Source organism: Nesoenas mayeri (genome assembly GCF_963082525.1).
Source record: "Nesoenas mayeri genome assembly, chromosome: 22".
NCBI classification, from domain to species: domain Eukaryota; kingdom Metazoa; phylum Chordata; class Aves; order Columbiformes; family Columbidae; genus Nesoenas; species Nesoenas mayeri.
Window position 1 is genome coordinate 4,827,142 of NC_137572.1, and position 27,159 is coordinate 4,854,300.

The window sequence follows — 27,159 nt, forward strand, 5'->3', positions numbered from 1 at the left end:
CTGAGGAGCTCGGGGTCGGCGTGTTTAGACAGAACAGGGGCGGTATTAGTTCCTCGAGCGTGCCATCAATGCAGGTAACGCCACCGGCTTCTCCGGCACTGCAGAAAGACTGGGAAACTTGGCTGAAGGTTCTCCAGCCCCGTGACACTCGTGGGTTTGTCCTTGCTGGCCTCGGTGTAGCTGAGCAGGGCTGCCCACATGGGGTAAAGTCGAGTTACAGCCCATTGCGCGTTCTGCTCCGCAGCGTGGTGCGTTGCTACAGTGGTTTTTTGGAACTGGGCATAACCTAGGTCGCTGTAAAATAACCCGTGTCGTTTTGCTTTGTTTTTAAATAGCAGAACTCCCGGAGAGTTTTTAATTGTGTTTGTTTTCGGTGATCTGATCGATGCGGCCGCAAACTGTGAAACAGCCGGTTGAAGTGGGAGGGGACGTAATTTCTTTAGCGCTGTAATTACATGAACAGAACAGACACCCTGGGTGCAAAGTGTCTCTGCTGTCCCAGAGCTCAGGCACAGATGGGCCCATGTGATGCGCTTCTATCAAAGCTTCCAGGTGTGCCCAGCCTTTCTCCCTTCCTTTTGGAGATGCTGAGACCCCTTTTAGCTTGCACTTGAGGATTTGCAGCATGAGCAGTGAGACCTGCACTTAAATGATGGTGCAGATATACTCTGTGGTCTTTAAAATTGAGTTTTGCCATTGCTGCTCGGTAGTTTTCGGGGCACGCAGGTGCAGTTTAGCAGCATGCAAGGAACGAGAAAGCTGTGCATAAATTTGAGCGTAGCTCTTCTGACCCCATTCTTTGCCCCCGTGTGTTTTCCCAGCTGGAAAAGGATGCCAGGCTGGGTCCATCCTGATAACAGAGGCTGACGCGAGGTCATGGGTTATGTTGAGACAACCCAGAGCTCTGACACTCCATTGCCGATCCCCTGCCCTTTGTCCGCCCCCAGACCACGGGTCACTGCCCAGCCGGGGGTCCAAAGGGCTCCGGGGGAGGGACCCCCAGCCCCACTGCGCTCCGGGCTGCGCCGGCCGGGACCCCCAGCCCCACTGCGCTCCGGGCTGCACCAGCCGGGACCCCCAGCCCCACTGCGCTCCGGGCTGCGCCTGCCGGGACCCCCAGCCCCACTGCGCTCCGGGCTGCACCTGCCGGGACCCCCAGCCCCACTGCGCTCCGGGCTGCGCCGGCCGGGACCCCCAGCCCCGCTGCGCTCCGGGCTGCGCCGGCCGGGACCCCCAGCCCCACTGCGCTCCGGGCTGCGCCGGCCGGGACCCCCAGCCCCACTGCGCTCCGGGCTGCGCCGGCCGCGGGGAAGCGGAGCCGCCGGGCCGCGGGCAGCCGGGCCCCGGTGGCTGCCGGCGGCGCGGGGAAGGAGGCACCTGCGGGAGGTGGAGCCGGCGGGGCCGGGCCGGGCTGGCCGGGGAGGGGCCTGGCAGGAGCCGCAGAGGCGGCGAGTCCCCCCGCAGCTCCCGATTGGCGCTCCGGGCTGAGCCGAGACCCCCGGGCTGCGGGCTGGGACCCACCGCACAGCTGCCCTGGCCGCCGAGGAGGCGAGCGAGGTAAGCGACCCCCCTTCCTGCTTCTAGCTCTCTTTTAGTTTTTATTTTTTATCTTCTTCGCATTAGCGTCTTTCTTATGTAAGCCTTGCAGATTATTTTTAGGTTCCCGAGCCCACTTGTTGCTTAGTAACTCGCCGGCTATTTAATTTGCGGTTTCGGAGAATTAATGTATTTGAATTAAGAATTTTTCTTTGCTGGCAATGTTGCGTGGGGAAAGAGGCGGCTCGATATACAGTGCTGGAGTTAACACCACCCCGCTGGGGACAAGGGTGCCAGGCTGGGCTGGGGGCGTCCTGCACATGGACAGGACATTGTGCCTGGAGCAGAACTGATCTTACACATTAGCAGCACTATCCAGGCTCTTAAATGACTTGCGTGGTGGAGGGATAGCCTGGGATCATGTTTTTAGGCATGAAAAAATACCTGATGTTCAATGATTTCCAATGATGCTCTCTCGTCTGACACCGTGGCTGCTGCTTGTGGTCCAGTTTGTTTCTGCTGTGAGAGCTGGTCCTCAGGGATCTGTGCCCTTGGGCAGGGTCCCTGGCTTGGTCATTGGCTTCTCTTGCCAACCGAAAACTTATTAACACCACATATCCCTCCCCTCCCCTTACTACTTATTTTACTTCCGTTTCCCTTTTGCTAATCTCTGACTTGAGGCTTCTCTTGCACCTTTCTAGTCGCTAGCTCTGTAGTTGTAAACTCTTTTATTGGATTTAGTTTAGGGTCATGCCTGTGTAGCAATCCGGAGCCTCTTTCATGATTCCCATCCAAATGCCAGGGGAGAAGGAATTTGGGCCCTCAGGCCCCCTCGGGCGCTGTGCCCCTCGTCCTTGGGCTTGTGAGATGTGAGATCAGTGCTGCTGCTCAGATTTATACCTCTCGCTCCCAAAGAGGCAGCTGACAGATGGGAATGTCTACCATTTGAATTTCAATAGATTTTTGCATATCACTGTATCTTTTTGTTTTCCCTCCCTCCCCAGCCTGGCACTCTAAGGACACAGGATGCATTCCTAAGCATTAATATTATTGACGCTGCTGTTCAGGAGAAGGGGGCTTCCTATTTAAAAATGCAAGTGCTTTGTTTGCTGGAGCCCCAGGGCAGCGAACAGCACTGCTCTGAAAAATCAAATTCCCAGGGAGGGTTGTTACTGTGATCACAGTAGACACTTTGCAAGTAGCCATGGCTCGTCTGTTCGCATTTGTTCAGAAAACCTCCTAGAAGCTATAGTCCATTTTAAGGACTAAATGCCCTGCAGGATCTTATTATTTAAGACAGAGAAGACAGGAGGCCTTCCTGTTCCACTCTTCCCCCACCTCCTTTGTTCTGGGCACCACACAGGCACGATAAAAGAGTCTGGTTTGAAATCAAAGCTCTGGACTGGTAAGATAAAGGCAGAGAATAAAGCAGGCAAAACAATACAATATCTGCGTTCCTAAGTCGCAGAAAGCAGATTTAGTTCTCTGCAAATCCCCAAACGTATTTGGCCCAATTTTCATTTTTGGTAAAGCTTTTTTACACTTCTTTAGCCGTGTGAGGAGGATGTATGGGAAGACATCATTTTCATCCTTTTTAAGGCTATTGTATCCTGCCAGTGCTGTATAAAGTGACTGTAATGTGAATGAGGCTCATGTTCCTTGTCTTCAATACGGTTTCCACTCCAGGTGAGTGGGAATTTTGCTTCCAAAGGCAGAATCAGCTGCGGCCTTAATGCAGGTGCATGTACCAAATGTATAATGAATTTAGAAAGCTGGGGTTGTAGGTAGAAAAAGAACTGGAACTGTATCAATCTTGGAAGAGTAGGTGACTGTAATTTGAAAATAACTGGTCTGGGCTGCGAACAGCTGCCCTCTGGCTAGTGAAAGTGGAGATCAGCATGGGACTGGGAGAGCAGCAGTGATCTTACTGGTCATACTGGGAGTACTGCGTACTTCAGCAGAGCCTTTACGCTGAGGGTTGGAGTAACAGCTGCGCCCTGTGGTTCGGGAGAAGGGAGGCAGCGTGCTTGACCCGAGCCTCCTCCTTGTTCCAGATGGATTGCTCACGTCCCTTCCCGATGGAGTAAAAGGTGCCTTCCCAAAGCAAACACCCTCTCGCTCCAGGATTGGGCTTCGTCTGCCACACTCCTAATTATTCACCTTCTGTTGTTTGTTGATTCACGTCAGATCGCTTTTCATCCCTTGCCTCCTCCCACCGCCCAAGTGCCGTGCCAAACCGGAGTGACTCGCCCGCCCTGGTCACTCTGGTTGTCCTGCTTTAGCTGGTGTCAGGGCTGGGCTGAAGCGTGATCTGTGCTTGAGCGACTGGTGAAAGCTCCGGGCTGCGTGCGTGTGTCCAAAGTGCTTGATGTTATTCAGCGCTGGCTTGGGTTACTGTCAGTTTGGAGAAGATCTGCAGCCCTGCCAGCAGTAGGAGCCGCATGGGTGAGGCAGCCGTGCTGCAACTTCATCTAAACTGGTTTGAAGATTTTTGATCAAGAGAGGACCCTGCATGGGTTAGCAAAACCATCCAGATGGTTTTTTAGCTTAGGTGGCATCTTGGCTCTCGGTTGCTCCCACCCGTTTCCCTTGTTTGCAACTATCCGGAGAGTATCTGACATGGAATTACCTGTTTGAGTTGATGCTTCCTTGGTTATTGATGTTGATTCTTATCTGCGTGTTCTTTGTGCTACTGCACCATGTGAGGTTCAAGATAAGACACTGATAACCTGGGACACCTTTCATGGGACACACCTTTTGGATCGTTATAAAATAGGGTTTCTTGTCGAACTGTAGGAATTCTATATTAGAGATACATTCAAGTTCCAGTATCACTTTCTTTTTAGTGCAAATTTAGTGTTGCATGAAGGCCATTTGGGTGTAGCTTGTGCTTGGGTGTGCAGGGTCAAATGATCAGGACATCCTAAAGTGAAATGGGTGGAAGACTTAACGCCGTCTCCTGTTAGACAAAGCTGAGCTTTAGTTGTGCTGCTGATACTGTGACCTGAGTCAGAACATCCATTTTCAAGGACTACATTAAGCTCCGCTCCCTCACAGAGGGTTAGCAAAATGTAGTATGAACGAAAGAGAAAAATACATATTGCAGGTGTTTCTCACTAATTGTCTCCCAGCTCTGCGTTTCCCAGTTGTCTCCCCTTGTCTCCCAGTCCCATCGCTGGCCTCGTGGCCTCTGTCACGTCACCTGAGCTGCCTCGTGTGCTAAATGCCCTCGTCTCTATCGGTTTGTTTTCAGCTCCTACTTGTTTTCCAGTTCTGGCTTCTGATAAATTGCCTCCTTTGAACCACAACCTCATCTGTAATTATTTCCTCACCTCCAGTTACAAGCCCTCAAGGTTTTACCTGCCAAGGCCCATCCCTGCTCCGTGTCACTCTCTTAGTCAGCGCTGCTTTTTTTTCCCAGATACAATTCAAACATGTTAATAGAATTAATAGATTTACCTTGTCAGCCCTTGTACCTTTGAAACCTCCCTCTCATTTCGCCTTCAGCTGACTGATTCCTATCTGCTAACCAGGTACCGCATCCCTCAGGGCAGGTATGTTGTACTGCCAGGAGTTAATTCAGAGATGTCCCGCGGTCTGTTTGTTCAGGAGGTCAGGTCATATTATCTTAATGCTCCCTCATGGCTTTACAGCCTGAAATAAACAGGCACAGTTTGCTCTGGAAGGTATTGCAGATTTTTGGTATCGAACTTTGCTTTCTGTGGGTAGGTGACACTTGTGCATCTGGCTAACCTTGCGCTTACAGTTCTTATTCCATTATAAAAACAAATTTGGCAACAAAAAGCATGGAAAGGAGGTTTTGTCATTGTCAATAGTTCATGGGGTTTGTGTACATTTCCTCATTGACACAAATAAACCTTCTCCAGGCAGTTCAAACTGTAGCTAATCCTTGTGCATATCATTACAGATGTGTGTGTGTGTGTGTGTGTTCAAATAAATAATGTTGAAAGCAATCGATGCTGCTGGTCAGATATGCTTTAGCTTTTGAATTTGCAGTCTTCTCTCTCTGGGAGAGGATTAATTAGACCCAAATGCTGCGAAAGCTGACAGAGGTTGTTGTATAATCTGGGAATGATAACGTGCCGAGTGAGTTGCCAAGTCTCTGATGCCAGATGTTCCTATGCCAACCCAAATAAGCCGCTCCTCCAGCTTGAGCCAGAGCCTGAGCTTGGCAAGGACAAGGAAGAGCTGCAGTTGAGCTGAGATTGTTGCTTACAGGCACAAAGGATGGCTCCAGAAGCCTGGGCAGATGCAAAAGTGCAGTTTCCTTAGTCCTAGGCTTTGTAAATAAGAACCTGCTTCACTTTACATGTGTACGATGCTCGTGACAGCCGGCAGCGTGTGCTTATTCTTGGCTGGTTCTTGTCATCACAGTTAATTTTATGAAGGTTATCGGAGATAGAAGGATTTTTTTAAACTCTCAATCTATGGAATTTCAAAATCTCTTCCTGAAAATCTCTGTGACCAACGATTGTAGAAATCAGTGCCGTCTTTGATATGGTGTTAGTTGGTCCTTCTTCAAAACCAGCATCCTGTTCAAGGACTGAAGGAGGGTGCTTGGTGGTGCGTGGTTCCATATTCTGGATGGGTTTTTAGGGCTGTATAAATTAGCTTCCAAAATAGAATGTGCTGTGGCAGGAGGAAAGGAGTAAAATGTCTTGTTGCTAAGGAACATGACAGAGAACGGGGAGCTGTGACTCAGTCCTTGGCTATGTATAATTTCTCTCCAGTAAGATGGGGGTCCACAGGGCCTGTCCAAACGTGACGGGATGGATATCAAAATGATTTATGGAGGAGGAGCCAAGATAACTGATGCACAGTGGGGACCAGTTGAACTCAGTCCGCTCGGGCAGTTAAGTGTATTCCCGAGCATTGGCAGAATCAGCAGCGTAGGAAATATGTGGCAAAACCAAACCCAATTTCCCATCTCGCAGTTCCTGGTGCTGCTCTTTCTGCAGAAGAGACTGTGGATGCTCCTTCTCTCCCTGCAGCAAAGTTTAATTTAGAGCAGAATGGCTCTCAAGGGGCTAATAGCCTGGAAAAATTTTAGCTCAACTTGCTGTAAATTTCTCTTCGGAGAGGACGGATTTTGCTTTGGTTTTGCAAGACCGAGCTGTGCTTTTTTTACGGCATGCCCACACCTTTTTCATCTTTCATTCTGTGGCTGGATATTGCAGTTTGTTTATCTATTTTAAACTATGCGGCCACACGTGTTCTTGCTTTTGCCCTTCGCACCAGGCACTCGCAGCGGGGTTCTGCCGCCTGGAAAATCGCTGTTAATAACGCCAGCCGCGGGCTGGGAACACGGCTCAGCGTCCACCCTCCAAGATTTTCCCTTGGAGTCCGAGTTTCCTCACCCCATATCAGAAAACATCCTGCGGACAATAATCCTGCAAAGAGGAATTTGGTCCGAGCGTGAGTTCAAACCTCCGATGTTGGAGATAGCAACGGGAGATAAAGCAGCTGCTCTGTATTTGTTTAGCGCCTGTTTGTTTTCCCTTGGCAAAGTCTAATAAGGTTGCAGGGAGAATGTTCTATAAGAAATTACCACTATCCCCTTCAAAATCCATTGCTGGGTCAGCTAGACATCCACTGGGCAAGCACATACCTGCTTTGTGCACATAAACGTGCAAGATTTGATATCTGTTAATGTTTGTTTTCTGCTGTTTGTTTGCCCTGGTCTTTGGAAAGATGCAGAGTGAGATGGTGCGAATGATGGGATGTCAGGGCTGCAGCATTGACCCTGTTGTATTTTGTTCTCAGAACGTTTGCATCATGAGCTTTTTCTTACTGAAAAGGCAAAGAAAATGCATGCATAAAACAATTTAGGGGCCACATTTATTAGAATGGTAGGAGTCACCACGATTCAAAGCCAGTCTGCAGCGTTAGGGTGAACAAGTCTTGCTTTTAATGAAGTAATTATTATTTAATAGTTTTCATCAGTGTCAGGGGAGTTTTGGGCCTCGGTTATAGTACAGAAGCTCGATGATACAGCAACCCCGGCATGGTCTGATGGGGAGGCACAGCGCCTGGCAGCTGCCCAAAACCACAATAAATCTGGCACAAGCGTTCAAGGTTTCCTTTTCCTCCCCACCGTACAAAGGCTTTGGCTGCTCTAGTTACGTCAGTTAAGGGTGTGATAGTTTTTCTCACTCCGAACTGACACATTAGCGCCAGGATATTAATCCAAACCCACCTTTCTGAGGAAAATTAGTCCCTACTTCTTCCAGGAGACCCTCCATTTCTCGGTAAACAATTTGGTTTGTAGTGGTGGGACTATAAAGGCAGAAAAGAGCTGATGGGTTTATTCGCACCTCCTTAGTTTGTAACAACTTTAGATCTATTTCTAGGCTAAACCCTGTGCCTTGATTCCATAATTCCTTTGCCTTCACTGATTCTGGGTTTTTCGAGACCAGCAGACAGGTGTATGAGCAGGAGAGCATCACGGGCTAGTGCTGAAGGGGCAGCGGCGCTTTGGGACCGGGGTTTCGGAGCAGAAAACATTGTTCTGCAGGATTCTTGGTAGCAACCTTGGCATGAGTGCTTATCTGCTGCTTCAGCTAAACCGAAATGCATCAGAAATTAAGTTTCTCTTAGAGTGCATTGCTGGTTTGGGAGTCAAATGATACCGGAGGACTTGGAAGCAGGATGGCAAACGTTTCGCTTTTATTGCTGTTGGCAGAAAGACAGCGCATGGTCCGGCCTCCCGAGCTGGTAGGGACGACTTAACCTCATCAAACACCTACTTGTGTCTTTGTTCTCTTCTCTAACCCGTCAGCAAAGAGATGACTGCTTGGATTTTCTCACCGTTCTCTTTTCTTCCCCATCAGTGAATCATTCTTGCGTAGGTATAGAACTCTGAGGTTGGTTTAGGCTGAGAAACTCTTCACACGGAGTAGGCAGCGATTCAGAGAAGAGCCGTGCGGGAAACCGTGTTTAACCGATGAACCATGCCAGTGTTTCACTGGCCACCAAGAAGTGAATTGCTGGGTATTTAACTGGCGCTGTCTCAGGCTGGTGCTCTGGTTCGCTATGGGAGTGTTTGTAGGAGTGGACTTAACGATGCAGAAAACAAGACAATTATTTTAACCTGTACCGAGTGGCTTTAAAGTCACAGCAGATTTATTGTGTTTTTAAAAACTCAGGACTCCTTTTGGTTTATTCATAAAAATGAATATCGATACCAAGCAAAGTACATCATGCAAGTATATCTGTTGCACCTTTTACTGGTTTTGATACCAGAGGTGACACCCAGAAATCACTTACTGACCTGGTCACCAGCACGAGTGGAGTTTCTGCAATAACGAAATCAGGTGCATTTTTCTCCATTTTAAGTCCATTATCTGATGGACTTATTTTTCATTAAGTCAAACAAGACACATCACTAAGGACTTTATACAGAGTCTGTGAAATGATTCATATGTACACATACCTATTGGTAATTGCTTTGTTTGTCCTTCTGTTTGACTGTTGTAGAAGCATCTGTCTCAGGTTTATCCTGCGAGCCCGAGGGTGCAAACCCTTTGAAATTCCACATGAGTCGGGATGAGGCTCTGTCTCCATTTATTCTCAAGCGGGACTGATAGGGATGATAAATGAGCCGTTACTTCGCCACGATGACGGATACAGCCAATATCTCCCCTAACTTTGTTTGACATGTCAGCGCAATCTGTTCATTTATTGCGTGTAATTAAAAAACTCCCATCAAACTGAAAACAGTCCTTTAATTAAAGCCCCCATAGCTGCACTTTTTCATGCCCAATGCTTCTGCCTTTTGTTAAATGATTCAGGTTTGATTGTTGAGAATGGGTTTTGCTGGAGATTTGGGGGTTTCAGGTATTTGGATGTACCCGGCTGCTGTCATGGTGCTGAAAGGGACTTTATCCAACAGCAGAGCTCTATGAATACACAAAAATACGCTGAAGTCATTGGCATCAGATTAATTATAAATGGAGGGGCTGCATTAATATCTGGTAAAATAGAAGGGAGAATACTCAGCTGTTTAAAGGGATTAAAACATCATGAACAACATAACCTTGGGACAAGGTTTTTCAGGTGTCCGGTTGCAGAATTACAGGTTGTACGTGTTACAGTGACACTGAACAGATGCACCTTTGTCACTGGGGGTCTTCGTACCTCTCCGTTGTGTTCCAAATAGCGTTGCTGTGCTGAAATTTGATGACAGCACTTAGGATTTTAATGCAGGTGGAATATAAGGTTGTCTTTCCAGGATGCGAGGCGGGAGCAGGGCAGCGATTGCCAGTATTGCCTTGCGGGGCTGCAGGAGCTTTTACAACTTCCTGGAGCTGTAAAGGCTTCGCAGCCTTTTATACCCACCAATTTGTTCTTTTCCAGAGAGTTAAACTGCTTTTAAATCGTGTCCACAATGGCACTTTTGTTGGGGAGGCCAGAGCCCTCTCGCTTTCAGAGGGGCCTCAGGAAGAGAAGTTGACTTGCAAGGGCTTTGTTCTGCGTCCCATTCAAAGCTGAGCTCAGCCTCTCCTCCCCCTTGGAATTGATTCGTGTCACCCCCTTCTGCCCTGGATGATTTGAACAGAGTGACCGACTTCACCAGTATAAATAACACAGAGCCCATGTGGCACTGGAAACGGAGCAGGAGGTTTGCAGGGTTGGCTCCTGAGCCGTGTTCTCATCCCTTTGTGGACTTGTATTTATTCTGCAGGGAATAAACTGCATCTCGTCAAATCCCCTGCTGTAGTTTTCTCTTAAAGAAATCAAAGACTTGAATCCAAACAAAGACTTGAGAAGACTCGGGGAGGTAATAATGCCCTGGGATGGGCTGTACCTGCACAGATAGAGCCGGTTCATGGAAATTGCAGGTGTGCTGGGAGGGCAGTCGCAGCACTTAGAGCTAAATGTGCCCTACGTTCAGATATTATTAGTCATCTGTTTGTTCTGGAGGCGCCTACAACTCTTAGAACGAGAGCCAGGAACAAAGCATTTGTGCTGGGCATTATATACCGTGTTTGTCGACGTACACGCGATCACTGGTTGTGTCAGTTCAGCCCTGTTGGTTTTTCCAGAGATGAGAACTGGAGCGCTCAGGTGCTGCCCACCATCCGTATGTCGTGACAGAGCTTCACAACACTCCCACCTGAAGCTGCTTTGCAGATCAATGTGTCTTTGTGTTAAATTCTTCTATTCCAGCTGTCTCCTGTTGTTTAGGCACTAGCCAAGAATTAAAACAAAAGCCAAGTCTCTGTTTAGTATCGGGCGAACAAAATCTGTTTCTGTAAATAACGGATATTGACGTTACTAGAGTTCTTATGTGCTCTGTAGAATGTGTTATGCTTGGCCTTACCCAACTGAGTCAAATCTAAAACGAAGTGTTTGTTGTTTTGCTTTATCTTGTTGCGCAGTGTCAAAGAAGCACGGTAAGCTCATCACCTTCCTTCGGACATTCATGAAGTCGCGCCCAACGAAGCAGAAACTGAAACAGCGGGGAATCCTGAAGGAAAGGGTGTTTGGCTGTGACCTGGGAGAGCATCTTCTCAACTCTGGACATGACGGTAAGAAACGCTCCGTTCCTGAGTTCTGCCTCTCTTGGGAATCTTTATTTCATATCTAACAAGGGGCTAGTTGGTTACCGGCAGAGAAATGTGTGATAAAAATTGATGGCTGAGAGATAAATTGAGGCTGATGCTAGTAAGTAGCTTCATGGTTCGATGTGGGAGCACTGAAGGTGCGGAAGATGGACCTACTGCAGATGAGTCCTCGGCGTCTTGAAGTCTTTGAAACGCGTGGGGTAGCAGAGGGGTTTCTCTGTTAAATTTGTTTCCAGTGGTGCTTCAGACTCCTTGTTCCTCTGAGCGCCCTTCAGAAAAGGGCTGGTAAAGGGTGAGGAGCTGGTTTTGCACTTTTTCCACCTGATTCAGCTGGTAACAGCAACGTGCACTCCCTTGCCTGATGAGAAGGGGTTTACTACCAGTTGGTGAGTAATGTGAGCTTGTTCTTACGGAATCGGGACTGCAGCAAGGCTCATTGGGGTGTTCATTGGAACCAGTGGAGGTATTTAATGGTGGGGCTTGAAAAGCAAGTGTGAGCCAGAAACTGGATGGTTTGGGGACAGAAGCAGACAGTAACCTGTGTAAAAACTGCATCACAAGCAGGTTATATACGCTGCCGAGTAGCTGTAGAGCTGGTTGGATGTTTGTGTAGTGTTGGAGGGCAGGACACATGCCAGCAGAGCGAGCTCATTAACGGGAAGGAGAGAATTCTCCTTTATCCCCAGCCCTCCTCCTGTCCGGTTTAGTTAGGCACAAGTCAGCAACCATTCCAGCTTTTCCCTGCCCTCTGCACTGACTTCTTTCCCTGGTTTTAAGGGGCACACATTTTATTTAGCAATAAAAGACCCATCCTGGGACTGTTCGAACTCCCTCAGGGGCTCCTGTTTAATGGTCTAGAGGAGCTTGCGTCTTTCTCTGGTCGCTCCCCTCCCATCCCGTGCCCCGAGTGTCTGTGACCGAGCTGTGCTAATGAGGTCTCTCCACCTGAGAAGTTACCAGTCGCTTTTCACCCTCGTATTAATAACTCTTTCCCAACTCCCTGGAGCGAAGCAGATCCAATTTGAACGTTGCTAACAGGGACATGTCTCCGTTCCACACAGCGGGGTTGGATTTTTTGGTGTGATTCAGCGCTCTGCTCTGTATTCCAAGTGACGTAATGCCCGGGATGGGTTTTGCAGAGACGGTTCTGGGTTCCTGCGAATGGAGCTCCGTGCATGCACAGCATTTTAAAATCCGTTTTAGAATCTGGAGCGTTCGTGTTCCTCAGTCTCGGAGCCAACTGCAGTGCTGATGTGCCGAAAGGGGCTGAGATACCACAGGAGACCTTAAATTGAATTAAATGAAGCAAAGATGCAGCTCCGCACCTTCACCTCATAAGCAGAACATAAACAAGTATTTTTATGGGAGTACAGAGTACTTTTTCAGAAGTCTGTGCACGGCAACACTTTGGCATTACAACCCTGACACATCCCAGTTCAGATAAATGAAAGGCAGGCTCATACATTAATAGATTTGTGTAAGTTAATTATGGTTTTGATGCGTTGCTGTCCAATATCCAAAAACATTTAGCAGCACTGGAGGAGGAAATATCACTGTCCACAGTGTTTAAAATGAGTGGCAAGGCATTCACATGCACCTCAAACATGCAGTATTGAACCAAACTGGACTTATGGTAAGAATTTGATTTACTATCAGCTTTGGGAAGCTGCCAGTGCATGAATTCTCAAAAAGTTGCTGTTAAATAACACAAGCAGTCCTGATTTTACAGTCACGAGCATCTGAAACTTTGCCTTTTAGAGAGGAAATGTTGAGAGAGGAGCAGACGGAGGAATAAAGGGATAAAGGAGGACAAAACCTGGAATACATCGAACATTGTTGCGCTGAGCACCGTGCAGGCAGCTGGCTCAGGTTGCTTAGCCAGGAGAAGAGCGTTCGCTGCGCTGTGTCCGTGCGCTCGGGGGAATTCGCAAAGGCAGAGGAGACGTTTTGCCTACTGCAGCATGTTGTCTTTCCGTGGGCTCAGCAAGTAATCGCTCTCCTTCTACCTCCCTCACGTTGTCAAAAGGAAGATAAATTGGAATGGGATGTACGGGAGGAGGCGATGCAGAAGTGTGACCTGTTCACTGTTACGGAGCAGGAGCGCAGCAAGATCATCCTGCAGAGCTTTATACGCGCTTTGCGTTCAGCATGGGCTGAGTTCTGAGGCAGCAAAGCATTTGTTTTTCCTGAGTGTTTTAGTCTCGCGCTGCGTCCTCTCTCTTCTGAAAGGTTCTGCTGGCCTGGCGTGACAGAACTTGCAGGGCATGGTGCGTGTGTTTATGGAATTTCTCCGTAGGGGAGGGCGACTGGGTGGGATGGGCTGAGCGGAGCAAGCAGGCTGGCGTGGTGCTGCCTTGTCATTTGGGGTGAAGATGCCCTTTGTCATTTTTTTAATTGATGTGTATGGATCTGGGAGGTGACACTATCAGCAGGCACAGGGTTTTAACAGGTCAGGATTTTAACAAATATTTACCAAAACAGAAGTAGGGATGAGTCCTGCACCTTAAAATCTTCCTGTGTGCCTGGTGATTCATGGCGGGGATTGCAGGGATTGCTGGGCTGGCAGCTGGAGCCAGACAAGGTTTGGGGTTTGCTTGTGTCCTTCCTAACTCAGTTTGTAGCATCCTGTCACTTTGAGGTCTCCAAACAGTGATGGGGTCCTTCTGTGGTTGGAGTTCCAGCTCCTTTCCCAAGGATCCCTGCAGACAAGACATCACTGAAGGGAAGGAAACATCGTCTGGTTCCTTAGGTGAGGATCTGAGTCACGGGCACGTCACAGGATTATTTTTTCACCATAATCTGTGCTCCAAGCTCCTTCGGAAAATGGGAATGGGATTGTTCGCTTCTCTGTTGGGTCTAAATCTTGTGATGCTCCCTTCAGGTGCATCTTCTGGGTGCTGAGCTGGGATCCAGGTCCTCGTGAGCTCAAACCCACACACCTTTCATGACCTCAGGGAGCTTATTTGATATCTCCCCTCCATCTCCACGCCTGTAAAATCAAACTCAGAGTCCATATCTAACCCCAGGGAGGGGTTTCTAATACTTGTGAAATACTTGGAGGATTAAAAGTGTCATATAAACATGGTTGGGTTTGCATAATTTCACAAATCTAAACGTGTCAACCATTTTGGAAACCAAACTGAATTCCCTGGTGCGCTTCTGTAAATCGTGAAAAACCTGTGTGTTTTAGGTGCCTAAATACCTCTTCTGATCGGTCAGTATCTGCCTGTGCACACACACAGCGTGTAGCATGAAAGCTGGATCCGGCAACCTGGACACAAATACGATAAGTGACCCAAATTGCAGATGAACAGAGAATATCCCACGTCCTGTAGATGCTTTCTCTGCTACACAAGCTCAAGTTGATGCTTTTAAAGGCCAATAGTTTGGAGCTATTTTGGGCAGATTTCCAAACATAACAGGCACTGTCATTGCTTCACCATCTGCCCTCTGAATTGCTGGAACTCCAGATTATTTGGGACAGGGTTAACGTGACAAAGAGGGACACGGGGTCCCCGTGGAGAATTACTTGTTTGGGGAAGTACTTGCAGAAGGGGAATACAAGCATTTGCACTTCAGAAAAGAGACAGTTTCTGTCTCTCTTCTTTTTGTTTCCCCGGCCTGCAGCTGTGAGAAGCGGAATTCTTGATGCCTGAGTGACCCGGGGGACAGCAGGGAGTTGAAAATTAATCTGCATTTTGAAACGCTACAGCTGTAGGGGAACAAACAGCAGAAAAACTGTTGTGCTCCCTACAAGAATTGCTTGTGCTCTCCACTCGTAACCAGGTGGATACTTGTTCCCCTCCTAACTCATTGTAGTAAGTGCCATTGATCTAAACACTAGGACGCCGACAAATACGAATGTATTAGTAGCATCTTTATTCTATTTGTGGATTTTTTGTATTACAAACAAAAAAGCGAGCCCCCAATCTCTTGTACAGGTGCATTAAGGACCCACGTGCAGACCTCAGGTGCACAGACGTACCCACAGCGTGCAGAACGTCACTCATCTCAAACGTGGTTATCTGCCTCCCCAGCCTGATGCAGCACAGCGGGATTTATGTTCCGCAGGCTTGAACTTCACCCTTTGTTTTGACACAGTTCCTGGATAAGCCGCCATAAAAACAAAGGTCCGGTTTTAAGAAGCAGAGTCCGGCGCCAGAGGCCGATTCCACAAATGGGCGCTGCTGGGATCTGCTCTTGGCTCTGCCTCGTGGTTTATGGCCCCCCATTCCATTATTGCACTTTCCCAAGTGCAAAAGTCACACTTTAAATAAAAACCTTGTGTGTTACCAGGAAATGGTGCAGCTTGCGGTAGCTGGCTTGGACTTAGCAGCAGAAAGAATTTTAATGGGGGGACTTCTTGGGGATCAAGAGGAGAACATCTTGGAGCAAGTCTGGTCTTTAGTTGTTCTTCTCTCTTATTGCTGGTAATTCCAACATGGGGACGCAGATTTAGGAGTGAGACAAAGTCCTTAGAAGAGAATGTTTTAAGGTTAGATTTTTTTTCTTGGTGAATGGAGAAATGAGGAGTTTAAAATAAGATTCCTAGAAAAAGTTACAGTGTGAATTATCGCAGCCTTTTCACTGTTGTTTTAGAAAATACTTGGACAATCCTTTGTAAAATTGAGCTAAAAATAGGAAGGAGGACCGGGGTAGAAGCAACTGTATTTCTGTGGGCAAGGATATTCATCGTTGGGTTGTTACCTATTAACCACACATATGGCAAGAGAGATTTTTGTCTAATTTTCCACTTTTTGCGCGGCACTGGGTGTTCTTGGGGTGCATGTCCGCACCTTCCTCCCCGTTTGCAAAGGCAGCCTGGACCATCGAGCTTCACCTCAGCTTCATCTTTCTGCTGTTTAAATGTACATTCTTCTGGCTCAAAACACAGCCCCTAACTTTGTTATATTGGTTTTTATTTCATACGCTTCCTAAGTATCATTACCTATACTTGCAAGCCATGGTTATGAACTTCATTGAAGCGGTTCGGAGCGGCACTCAGGACAGATTATTTCACTGCATTTCAGCTGCGATGGCCCATTAACCATCCAAGGGTCCAGCTTGTGCACCAGTTCACCTCAGTGCTGCAATACTGGGCGGAATGGCGCTGCTTGGGAGACCTCTGAGCAAATAATCCTGATTGCGGTAACATACTAAGAAAATCAAATTGTTTTTAAAAAGACAAAGCTCCCCAAACCCAGGGAAAGAATATTACAAACTATTAAAAAGAGAAAAGATAAACCCAAGGTGATAGGACGGGAAATGTGCCTGACTTCACGCTGGATCCAAACGTTCTTCAGAATGAAAATCGTAAAACTTGTGCTTCCTCTTAATGGCAAAGAATTAACTGGTTGACAAGGCCTAAGAGATGCAATAAACCTTTCTAACCAGCTAAGAGATGCTCAGGAATGACTTGAAAAATTTCCTTTAGCTGCTATGGGGATAAAATATTCCAGGGCCTCCTTTGTTGGTGCGTCCGCATTTCCAGCCTTTTGCGCTTGGTTTTCTGGAACTACCTGTTATTTGAGACAGCAAAGGGAGGGAGGAGTGAGGGAAGGTGATTGAGTTTTGGGACAGGAGACGTGTACGGTGCCAAGATTCTCACGAAGAGGTTTGTGTTCAAGTGGAGCACCTGCCCATGGTCCTGCTGTTTCATTCCGGTGGTAATAGATACGTGTGTATATGCGTATATCTAGATGTGTATTTAGGGCTTGGGATTCAAAGGGGAGAGGGAGGTTAAACATGCGTGTAATTATCAGGTGTGATCTTTGTTCAAAAATCAGCAAATTCAAGTCACCATTCCAGCAAAGGGCCTTCAAGGATAATTATAGCCCTACTTGAATTTCAGTCACTTCTCCAACCATGCAGAATTCCCCCAAAATATCTGTGGTGCTGGCATATATATATTTAGCTTAAAGAACAGATCGTCCTGGTAACCAGATTAGGAAATGCGTAGAACAAGCCTGCTAGAATTTTTTCATGGTATATTAATTCTTCTTACTGCCCAGGACCTTCCATGGCAAACAAGGACTTTAGGAAGCGTATTGTTGGTGCTCCATCCCTCACCTTCCCCCTGTTCTCCCTGGACCCCATTCGCGTTGTCACAACAGGTTGCTGCTCAGCTGACCTGCTCCATAAATACCGTTTGTGCTGCGCTGTGTGTTTGCACAGGCAGATAAACCCGGGAACGACAAGGATTGGGAAGCCTCGCAATCTAAGGTGCTCTCAAAAATAAACCACTAACTGTGCCAGTATCTAAAGCCTCGGCCTTTGCTGCGGTGGGTGGTGCTGTTCTCATCTCTCTGCTTTTCTGCACCAATCTACACCTGGGTCGCACTTGTCTCCCAGTTCTGGAAGGCAATGCAAAACATATTTTAGCCCTTTTTGGCAACTTCTTCAGTATGATATAACTCCTTCCCTGCCCGCTTAAAGCCTTCAAAACTTTCTTCTTCAAGAGGTGTTGAATGTTTTTGTGTGAAGGGGTGTTATCCTGCAAGAATGTTTTTGGAAACGATATTAGAATTTAGGGCCATCTGTTCCGCCTGCTCTGCTCTCAGACATTTAGCTTACGGTGTGGATGACTGGTGCACATTTTATGAACATGCTCTCCAAATGTGTGTTCACTCAGCGGCCAGAAGTTGTTGCTTATCCTGGCTCAGATGCCTAAATATGCATCTGGTCGATTCCTAATCCAACAGTTGCGGTGCTGCGAGGTACCGATAGCTCCAGAGTGGATGCTGATGTTTCCTTCTGCAAACGTCTTGTGGCTGCGTTGGTGGAAGTTGAAATTTCCATTGCACGTACAGGGGAGAGCAAAGGTGATCACTGCTGCTTTTCCTTGCCCCAGAAAAGCAGCGTTTGGTTTCAAGGCTCTTTCTCTGCCGTTGTTTAATGTACAAGCGCTCGGTGTCTTTCCTCCAGCTGTGTGTTTGCAAGCCGGGAAGAGAGCGGCAGAGCACCCAAGTTCAGCACTCAGAACTGACTGGCAGATGGCATTTGCTGCTTGATATAAGGGGATTTGCCACATGACCTATTCAGGATCTGTGTCACATGGCAGATTGATCAGACCTGGCATCTAATGTAGGGTAATGGATCACCATGGGAGGTGTAGCACAAAGGTGGCTTGCAGAGGAATCCACAAGGGTCTGAGCTTTTTCCACGAAGATTTGCTGATGCTCACAAGAGCTCGATCCTGATTTTCTTCCTGTGTTCAGGCAGTTTTATCTTCTTTTTATAAATAAAGCGATTTGCTCCTCCTTACGCTTACAAGGATGGACGGACAGCTCCGGCAGTGGCTGCTGCGTGAGGCTGAGAAGTCAACTGGAAGGAATTGGTTGGTGAAGCGGCTTGAATATTAACTTGACACCTAATTATATCCTCTGGGCTTATTTTTTCCATTCTGTCATCCCCTGGTGCGTCTGCAGTTTGTGTGAGTGTGGGATGTTGTGTAGCTGTCTGAATCCAATCACGCTCGGGTAGACACTGCGGATGAAATTATCAGCTGTAAAAACTCTCCTGGCTCTGCTGCAGCAAGTAGCATCTCCAAAATGTTTGTATTTGTTTAAACCAAGCAGTATAGGTTAATCTTGTATAGATTTGAAAACATGGGAGGTCTTTGGCCAAAGAGAGTATTTGCTTAATTTTATAGCTCTTCTGCAATGGAATTCAACACCACAGTTTGTGTGGGAGTTGTGGTGGGATCTGCACTGTCTCTGCTTGACCAGAACTGATGTTTTTCACCCTGATTCATATCCTGGCATTTCTTGAAAGCAAAGAACACCTCTGACCGGTTTCCGCACCAACTCCTCAAGTTAAATTTCTTATAGGCTTTCTCCTCTAAGGAAGAACTAAAGCAGCTGGGCTTACTTTATGGCATCTGACAAGACCACAGGCTGAACTAGGTTTTTAATAACATCCCGAACTAACCGACAACACTTGTTCTTTAGTCCCCCAGGTCCTCAAGAGCTGCACTGAATTCATTGAGAAACATGGCATTGTGGATGGGATATATCGTCTGTCGGGGATCGCGTCCAACATCCAGAAACTACGGTAAGTACAGACCTGGGAGTATGGGGAAGACTATATTGGGGTGCTCTGGGATCCTGGTGTCCCCGTGCTGGCACAATTCATTCCTGCTTCTCCTTGCTGCCGGAGCAGCTCATCTTGCTGCTTTGGACTCCTGGCATTTTAGCGATTAATTGGGAACACGCAAGGAGTACTTGTGTGATTGACAGCGGGTGGCATTGCCGGGCTGTGCAGGGGAAGGCGAGGTGTTTGTCCTCCCCATTTAGGAGCTCTTCTCATCACAGTGAATGGTCTTTGCCCTTTTGGGAGGCTGGTTTCTCTCCCATCATTTTGTATGCGCTTTTCTATTGCGTAGGGACTGGGAGAACCTCGTGGGGTGTGACTAATTGCAGTGGCGATCCTGGCCCCGCGGCCTCACCGAGGAGTGATTTCCACATGGAGGATTTCCCGTTGTCCTGGCTATTCCTGTGTTCAGTAGGCAGGTTTGAGCTGGTGCAGTTTCTGTGCAAACCCTCTCAGGGATGGGTTTATTCTGGTTCAGCTGAATCCTGTGTCTCACCATAGCAAGCTGCATTTTAAAAACCCGCTCTCGAGGATTTGATACGCAGGCTCCAAAGACTCTGACTGTAGCTGTTGTCCACAGGAGTCTTGGCTGAATAAAATGCTTGCCCTTGTTCCATACCTTTAATTCCCCATTTTGACTTGTGCTGGACCATCTTTCAAATTGCTGCCTTAGTCCGTTTTTTCCCCTTGTGTTGCCAAGACCATTTTCTCCTGCGTTGTGTTTCCAAAGATGCTTTTAAAATGGTTTTCTAAAACTTGAATGGCATAATTCCCTGGTATAGTACAGAGAATAAAGTGACAGCCTATTTTTTCAGTTTTCTGAGATGCTCCAAACACAAAAGGAAGGGAGTACATGGCATGGCTTGTAAACATTGTCCCTGTTGTTCATCTAAATCACTACAGATTTTCATAAGTGTTTGATTAATGTAGGACACGTTGCATTGCTGCAGTTTCCAGCTACATAAACAGATCATTAGGCTTATTCCAAAGCTAGAGCTGCTGTATCTTTACAAATGAGTCACCATTCTTAAGTTTCACACAGAAGAATTGGATCTCCCGGATTTAAAGGGCTTTTTCGTTAAAGAGAAAGTCAGAGAATTTATTCCACATGGGAGATTTACTCCGGGACAGGGGTTTGCCCTTTAGTACTGCATTAGCCGCCTTATTTGGCTGGTAGGCAAAGCAGAGCGAGTGTTGAGTTGGATGAGTATCCCTGAATTCTGGCTCTGGCTTTTTTTGAGAGCCCGTGAAGTTGTATTCTCCTAACAAAATCTTCCTTTGGGCTCAAAAGAAATAACACGTAGTCATCGAAACAGCCAGTGCCGAGAGAAGAGAGGCTGAGAGGGTTCCCTTTCATTGCTCCGTGTTTTCCTTCTGCAGGGGTAGGTCTCTGTGGCAGTGGGAGATTTATTTCTAGGGAAAATATACTGGAGTAGGGCAGGATATGGCCGGGGAATCTCAGCCAAGGCTGAGTTTATTTGTACGGGCTGGGTTGGTGGTTGTTTTCCCTTCTGCGCTCTCTCTTCTGCGGAGCCAAGTGTAGCAAATAAGCTTCTCTCCCAGATATGAGTAAGTGATGAATCAGAACGTGCCCGTGGAAGAGGAGTGTACTGAACACTGGGGATCGTGGCTACGGACAACACGTTGCTTGGGGAAAACCTTCATTTCCTCCTGCCCTGTCTGTGAGATGAGACCTGGGCTGGACTGTTCATGTCTGAAGAAGCAGAGACCTCTTCTGCCCCCAGGCTGGCATACAGTAGAAATGGTTTCCCTCAAAGCCTTTGGGTTTTTGAGGAGGAAGGAGCTCCTTCCTCATCTTCCAAGGGAGCGAGCCAGCCCTTGGCCTTTTAAGCTCAGCTTGTATTTCATAAATGTTGGCGATTTGGGTTTTTTCTCTCTCCCAGTCACAGCCCCTGGGAGTTAAATATACAGGTTGTGTCCATGGTCTTAGAAAACACTCTCTGGAGACTCTGTTAGAGGAAAAGGAATTGCAGACTAGTTGTAAAACTGATTTTATAAACCTTATTAGAAGCACATAAAAGTCTCACTTTGGAAAAATCGAGTCTAGCAGCACCACAGCCATAGTTCATGTGGCTTTGGTGACTTAGTATATTTTTCCTGTAAATCAGGAAACTTGTTTTTCCTTACTGTAATTTGCACTGGATTTTATTTTCATTCCTCCTTTTCGAACCCCTTTGCTCATTTTTCTCTTCTTGTTTCCAGGCACGAGTTTGACTCAGAGCAGATTCCTGACCTGACGAAGGATATTTACATCCAGGACATCCACTGCGTGGGCTCCCTCTGCAAACTCTATTTCCGCGAGCTCCCCAACCCTCTGCTCACCTACCAACTCTACGAGAAGTTCTCCGTAAGTACAAGGCAATGCCTTTTGCTTTCCCGTTCACTGTGACTTCATCTGCACAGGCTAAACAGAGAATCCTGAAAAGGATCCAGCAACAAGCTAAACTTGTCTTCCACGCACTTTTCTTTGTCTTATTTCTGCTTAATTTGGGGTTTTTTCATTCCCCTTCAGGTTTTTGTCCCCCATATTGATTTTAGTTTTGGGCCCCCAGTAGAAGGTTACTGGGACACTAATGGTGCTTTGCAATAATTCCCCCATTGTTTGCTATTCCTCAAACGGGAATGGGATTAGAAGCAAATGCTACTTGGATCTACGCCCGCTACAAAAAATTGCTTTGTAAAATTAAGACATAAAGTGGCCTTTGATTTACTTGGCCTTTCTCACATTATGATGGACGCCTCTCCGAAGGTAGAGAGAGCGACAAAATCCACCTCACTACTGAAAAACGGTACATTTGCCACGTGGTTCAAGATGCTGGGGCAGGTATTAAGTTTTATTTGCAGTTAAATCCCCTCCTGCCTTGTTCCAGGACGCTGTTTCTGCTGCTACTGATGAGGAACGGTTGGTGAAAATCCACGATGTCATCCAGCAGCTGCCGCCTCCTCACTACAGGTGAGCACAACCTTTACTATTTTCTTATTGCTGGCATTGCAGGAGCAAAACAATACAATTCTCATTTTCCCTCTCGAGACAGCCACACTGTACCTCTGTATATCAAAATGGTTTATGGTTAGACGTGCTGGTGGCATTTAGATTATTCCCGTCCACCTCGGTGGTTGCTGCGTCCAGCCCTTGGACTGAGAGATCTTTTCCTTGAGCCAGGACAAAACCCTCTCACCGCGCCCCAGTGTAATTATTTGCTAAAGGCAACTTTACTATCAGGCTTAGAGTACATAGTTCAACGTTTTTTGTTGTGTGAGCTGTCACACCAAACTGAAGTAATGAACTGGGGTTTGTTTTGTAAATTGAAGCATGGCTTTGCTCATTGGTGCTGAACATTTGCCTATCTCCTGCTTTCCAGGACGCTGGAGTTTCTAATGAGACACTTAGCTCGTCTGGCTGATTACTGCTCCATCACAAATATGCACACGAAGAATTTAGCAATCGTCTGGGCTCCAAATCTCCTAAGGTACCTTTTGTCCTCCCTACCCCCATTTAAATACAAGGTAGATTTTTTTTATTTATAGCAAACTGATACCTGTTGTGCAGAAAATCACAACTTCCAGCAGTTGAGAAGGATCTTCCTGCCTTCCATCCAATGTGTTCTTCTCCTCCCGTGAAGTTTCTGATGGGAAGTTATGCCGAGCAGGGGCTTTTCTAGATGATAATTTCCCCTCTCCTGATCAGATGAGACTAATGTGTCCTTGACCATCCAGGAAAGTGTGTTCAGTGGCATCACTGATTTCCCAGTGCATAAGTCTCTAGAGTCTAATTTGACAGCTTTTGACTGTAAAAATTCAGACTTATGGAGATGATTTTGGATAAATCCGTCCCCTAAAATTTGTTTTGAATGTACATAATAGGGTAGTTTAAAATTAATGATGTGATTTTAAAATTTTGGTTTAAAAGAAAAAGAAAAAAATCACCCTGGCCTCTATTGTATTAATTTCTGGGCAGTTTTCGTTACCAACCTGAGAAACCTGAGTCGTAGATTCCCCTGTGTGCCGGTAATGAGGGTCAGCTCTTTTCTCCTTCCTGCCGATTTACCCACGAGCAGTTAAGTGATCCCTTGTTTGATTTCTCTCTTGTGACCATCGGGGTGGTTGCTGGGCAGGGTCAGGTGAAGACGTGTCTGCTAGAGGGGAACCACGTTAGAAAGGCCACGGTGAGTTCAGTACCGTGCGACTGCATTACAGTGCTGCCATTCGCAGAGCCTGGAGACAAGTTAACCAAAAGATTCCCGCTTTTTGTATGTCTGCCTGAGCAACTTACCCGAATGGAGGACATCTCCCCATGTTCCCGTTTCGTTTCATCTGCCTTTTCTTCAGATCAAAGCAGATCGAGTCTGCCTGCTTCAGTGGCACAGCCGCCTTCATGGAGGTGCGGATCCAGTCGGTGGTGGTGGAATTCATCCTGAACCACGTGGACGTCCTCTTCAGCTCCAAACTCAGCTCGGTCATACGTGATGGAGCAGGTGAGCGTCTTCCTCCACCACCTCTACCTTGAGCAGAAAAGGTAGCAGACGTTTAATGAGTATCTGAGCCTCTCATAGGACATCTTAAATATGTTTTTAGTATAACTGAGAGGACAGATTTCCAGGGTGATGATGTTAGAACCTCTTGAGTAACTGCTAAGACCATAAGTATATTTTTTCCAATGAAAACGAGTGGAGTTACACCACGAAGAACGTTTACTCTGTTAGATCAACAAACGTGGATACCACAAGCTATTATTACTTCTAAGCAGCATTAAGTGGTACCATCTGCTTCGATAACCTGCCCTTCCTATGAAATGTGCAAAGTCCATGCAGTTACCAGCGCCTGTGGGGTGCAGATAGCTGTTTTTTCCACTGTATTTGCAGTTCCCCACTTTTAAGCAAGCTCTGCCTCTACTTAATAGCTGAGTTGCTCTAAGTCCAGCTTGTGTTCCTACTGGAAGGCAATTTGAAGTCAATAGGAGCCAGGGGTTAGCTTGGCTGAACAGTAATAGCCCACAGCAGGCTGAGCTCTGCCAGGGGAAGATAAGCACACTAAGAATCCCAGCCAAATTATTATCCAGGCTTAGAACGGCCTATGTAAATTCAGCTAATTGTTTAATGACTCGGTCACTCGCATTCGGTGTGCTCTGACACGGAAGTGGTGGGGAGAAGGGTCAGGCTGTTTCACAGCGTATCAGCATCTCTTTGGTGCTTCCAAGAGTGTTAAGCGCGGATTTCTCCCTGTACCTGCCTGTAAGAGGTGCAAGTGCTGTTCCCAAGCCTGCTTTAGTCTGTAGCAGTTTCAGTCACACGTGGCATTTGCTGTTGCACCGAGAGGTGGAACCTGGGAATGACTGAAGCTGAGCTTTATCGGAAGAAAAACCATCACTTTCGTGACAGAATTTTGCATACCGATGAACCTAAAGTAAAGTCTGTCAGTGGAGGTTTCTAAGCTACCTGCTTCCCTCTGCTTTTTTTCTTTCTAAAACACACTAAGCTGCTCTCCTAATAGAGAATTTTTTTGTCATACGTACCTCCGACAAAATGGTTGTTGTGACCACGTCTTTCAATGGCTGGGATGACAAAGACTGCAGAAAACACAGCACCTCCCTAGACACACAGACCTGGAGCTTTGATCCCAGTCCCGCTGTTTTCTCATTCTCCCCATGCGTTTCCCTTCTAGGGCACAGCTCTTTGTCCCGGCCCAAGTCGCTGCTGGTGTCCTCTCCTTCCACCAAGCTGCTGACGCTGGAGGAGGCGCAGGCGCGGACACAGGCCCAGATCAACTCTCCTATCGTGGCAGACAGCAAATACATCGAAGTGGGAGAAGGTCCTGCAGCCCTACAGGGGAAATTCCACACAGTCATAGACTTTCCATCTGAAAGGTACAGACGAGTTTCCTTTCCAGCATCCGTCATAAGTTTTATTTTAATTAAACTTGCTGATATTCACTTAGACTGGTCGTGCATGAAGTTTTCTTGCCAGTTTTCCACCTGCTTTGGACAATCTGAGGACTCGGCTTAACTCAGCTGTGTGTTAGACTTAGTTCAGCCGCAGAACTTCTGTGCCACTCCCTGCTTTTTAGCAGGGTGATCATCAAATGTATAAAGCCGTGTTGTATGTGGTGCATATGTACTAGTCATGCACACAGATGTGTAAACAGAGCGAACACCTGGAAACATTGGGGTTTTCCAGATTTCAGGACTAATTGCATGTAACAAATCCAGGTTCCCCTCGAGGTGCCATCAAGTCTGTCCAGTTGCTCCACTAGAAATTAAATATGACAGTGGGAGGAGGCGGATGTGATTTACAGCACGAGAGAGAGATGGTTTTGAATACGCTTTACAGAGAACTGGTGCATCTGCCAGCTAAATGAAGGCCACCCCTTAGGTGCTGCACTGTACATGTATGGAACCTTTGCTCACCTACTTGGCATAGTTTGGTGGGATTTACCCACCAAGACTTTAAGGCCGAGCCATAAGAACAAAACCACCATCACCTAGTTAAAAGAGACCGAGTTTCTAAGCTTTATTTCAGCAGAAACCAGGTCGTGCTAATAGCAAATAACCATTGGCAGGAATTAAACGCAGTTTTCCCCTCCAACAGTTTGCTCTGTTTTCTCACTCCAGAAAAAGACCGCCCAGCAAGATGAAGAAATCGCCGGTTGGCAGCTGGCGTTCCTTCTTCAACCTGGGCAAATCGTCATCCGTGTCCAAACGCAAACTACAGCGCAATCCCAGCGAGCCCTCGGAAATGAAAGCCATAGCCCTGGCCGGTAAGGGTGCAAACCCAACTTCCAAAATCCAGGGCTTTCCAGCAATGCCGAATTCACATTTTCAGTGTGATTTTATCTCCTTCTAGCGTTCAGTCTGTGTATAACACCTTCCATTAACATGTCTTTCCTAAATTGATCTTGCATTAGCTCGGAATAATTCCTTCTGATGCATTGGTGTGCTCTCAAAAGGCACACAATTAAACTAAACTAGGTAAAGGTGCTATTCCACAAACACCTTCACCCCACCAGCTGTACCACTCTAACTGGAGAAGGCACCCAACAACCTTTTATAGCTGCATTGTGGTCCCTTCCAACCTGGGATTCTTTGTATATATATAGACTCTGAATTCTCAGTCATTTCCATATATTGTTTGCTGTCTCTTTCCAGATTTAAAAATAGCAACAATATGCTTTTGTGGTAAAACACCACAAATCCCCAAACATGAGCCAGTGAGGACTTTTATCCCATCTTCTCCCTGGTTCCATTTTTAAATTATAACCCTCAGAGTCTCCAGTATGATAAACACGTTATATGACTGTCCTTAAAGACTGTCTGAAAGGGGCCGCTGCAGGGCCATGTGCAGCAGGACTACATCTGCCTTAGACAAGAAAGATTTTGAACAGTGGAATGGGATAAACATTTCTCTAAAGGCTTTGGAGTAAAGACAAAACCAAGAGAAACCCAACCTCCAAACAAAAGGGCAGAACTGTGACTCCCAGGCCACTGGTGCTGTTGCTAGAAACCCATTTGTTTCTTCCTGCCACCATAGCCACGTATAAGGTATTTTTATAATTCAGCTTCTCACTGTCTGGCTTGTGTTTCCTTAGGTGGACGAGGAGACAGCGGGACCCTTCGCTCGGCCAAAAGTGAAGAATCGCTCACCTCTCTGCATGCGGTTGATGGTAAGACAAGATCGTACCTGCCTTTTAATGTGTGTGGATTAAAAGATGCGGTCTGACGTTACTGACTGCGAATAGTGAACAGGGCAGATTTTCTACCCATCCAGTAAAAGCTGGACTTGGTAATTAATGAAGCAGCTTGCTGCTGCCCAACACGTACGGGTATCACAGAGCAATGTTCTTCAGGTCTTTGTTTTCCTTCTGAGGTGAAAAAGGCAAACCTCTTGCTTTTGTGTAGCCAGCACTGCTTACATTTTTGCCTTGCCACCTC

At 47.0% G+C, this 27,159-nt stretch overlaps 1 protein-coding gene across 1 annotated transcript in view; it reads left to right on the forward strand.

The window, feature by feature from the left end:
- Window positions 1-27,159, forward strand: part of ARHGAP32 (Rho GTPase activating protein 32) — a gene marked incomplete at both ends in the record, with an annotated part of 114,117 nt that overhangs the window by 81,441 nt on the left and 5,517 nt on the right. The window contains 9 exons of the mRNA XM_080357853.1: window positions 10,938-11,087; window positions 19,073-19,175; window positions 21,438-21,582; window positions 22,106-22,188; window positions 22,598-22,705; window positions 23,565-23,710; window positions 24,897-25,098; window positions 25,843-25,988; window positions 26,817-26,891. Coding sequence (XP_080213979.1) covers window positions 10,938-11,087; window positions 19,073-19,175; window positions 21,438-21,582; window positions 22,106-22,188; window positions 22,598-22,705; window positions 23,565-23,710; window positions 24,897-25,098; window positions 25,843-25,988; window positions 26,817-26,891 — 1,158 coding nt within the window. The remainder of the gene's footprint in view (window positions 1-10,937; window positions 11,088-19,072; window positions 19,176-21,437; window positions 21,583-22,105; window positions 22,189-22,597; window positions 22,706-23,564; window positions 23,711-24,896; window positions 25,099-25,842; window positions 25,989-26,816; window positions 26,892-27,159) is intronic.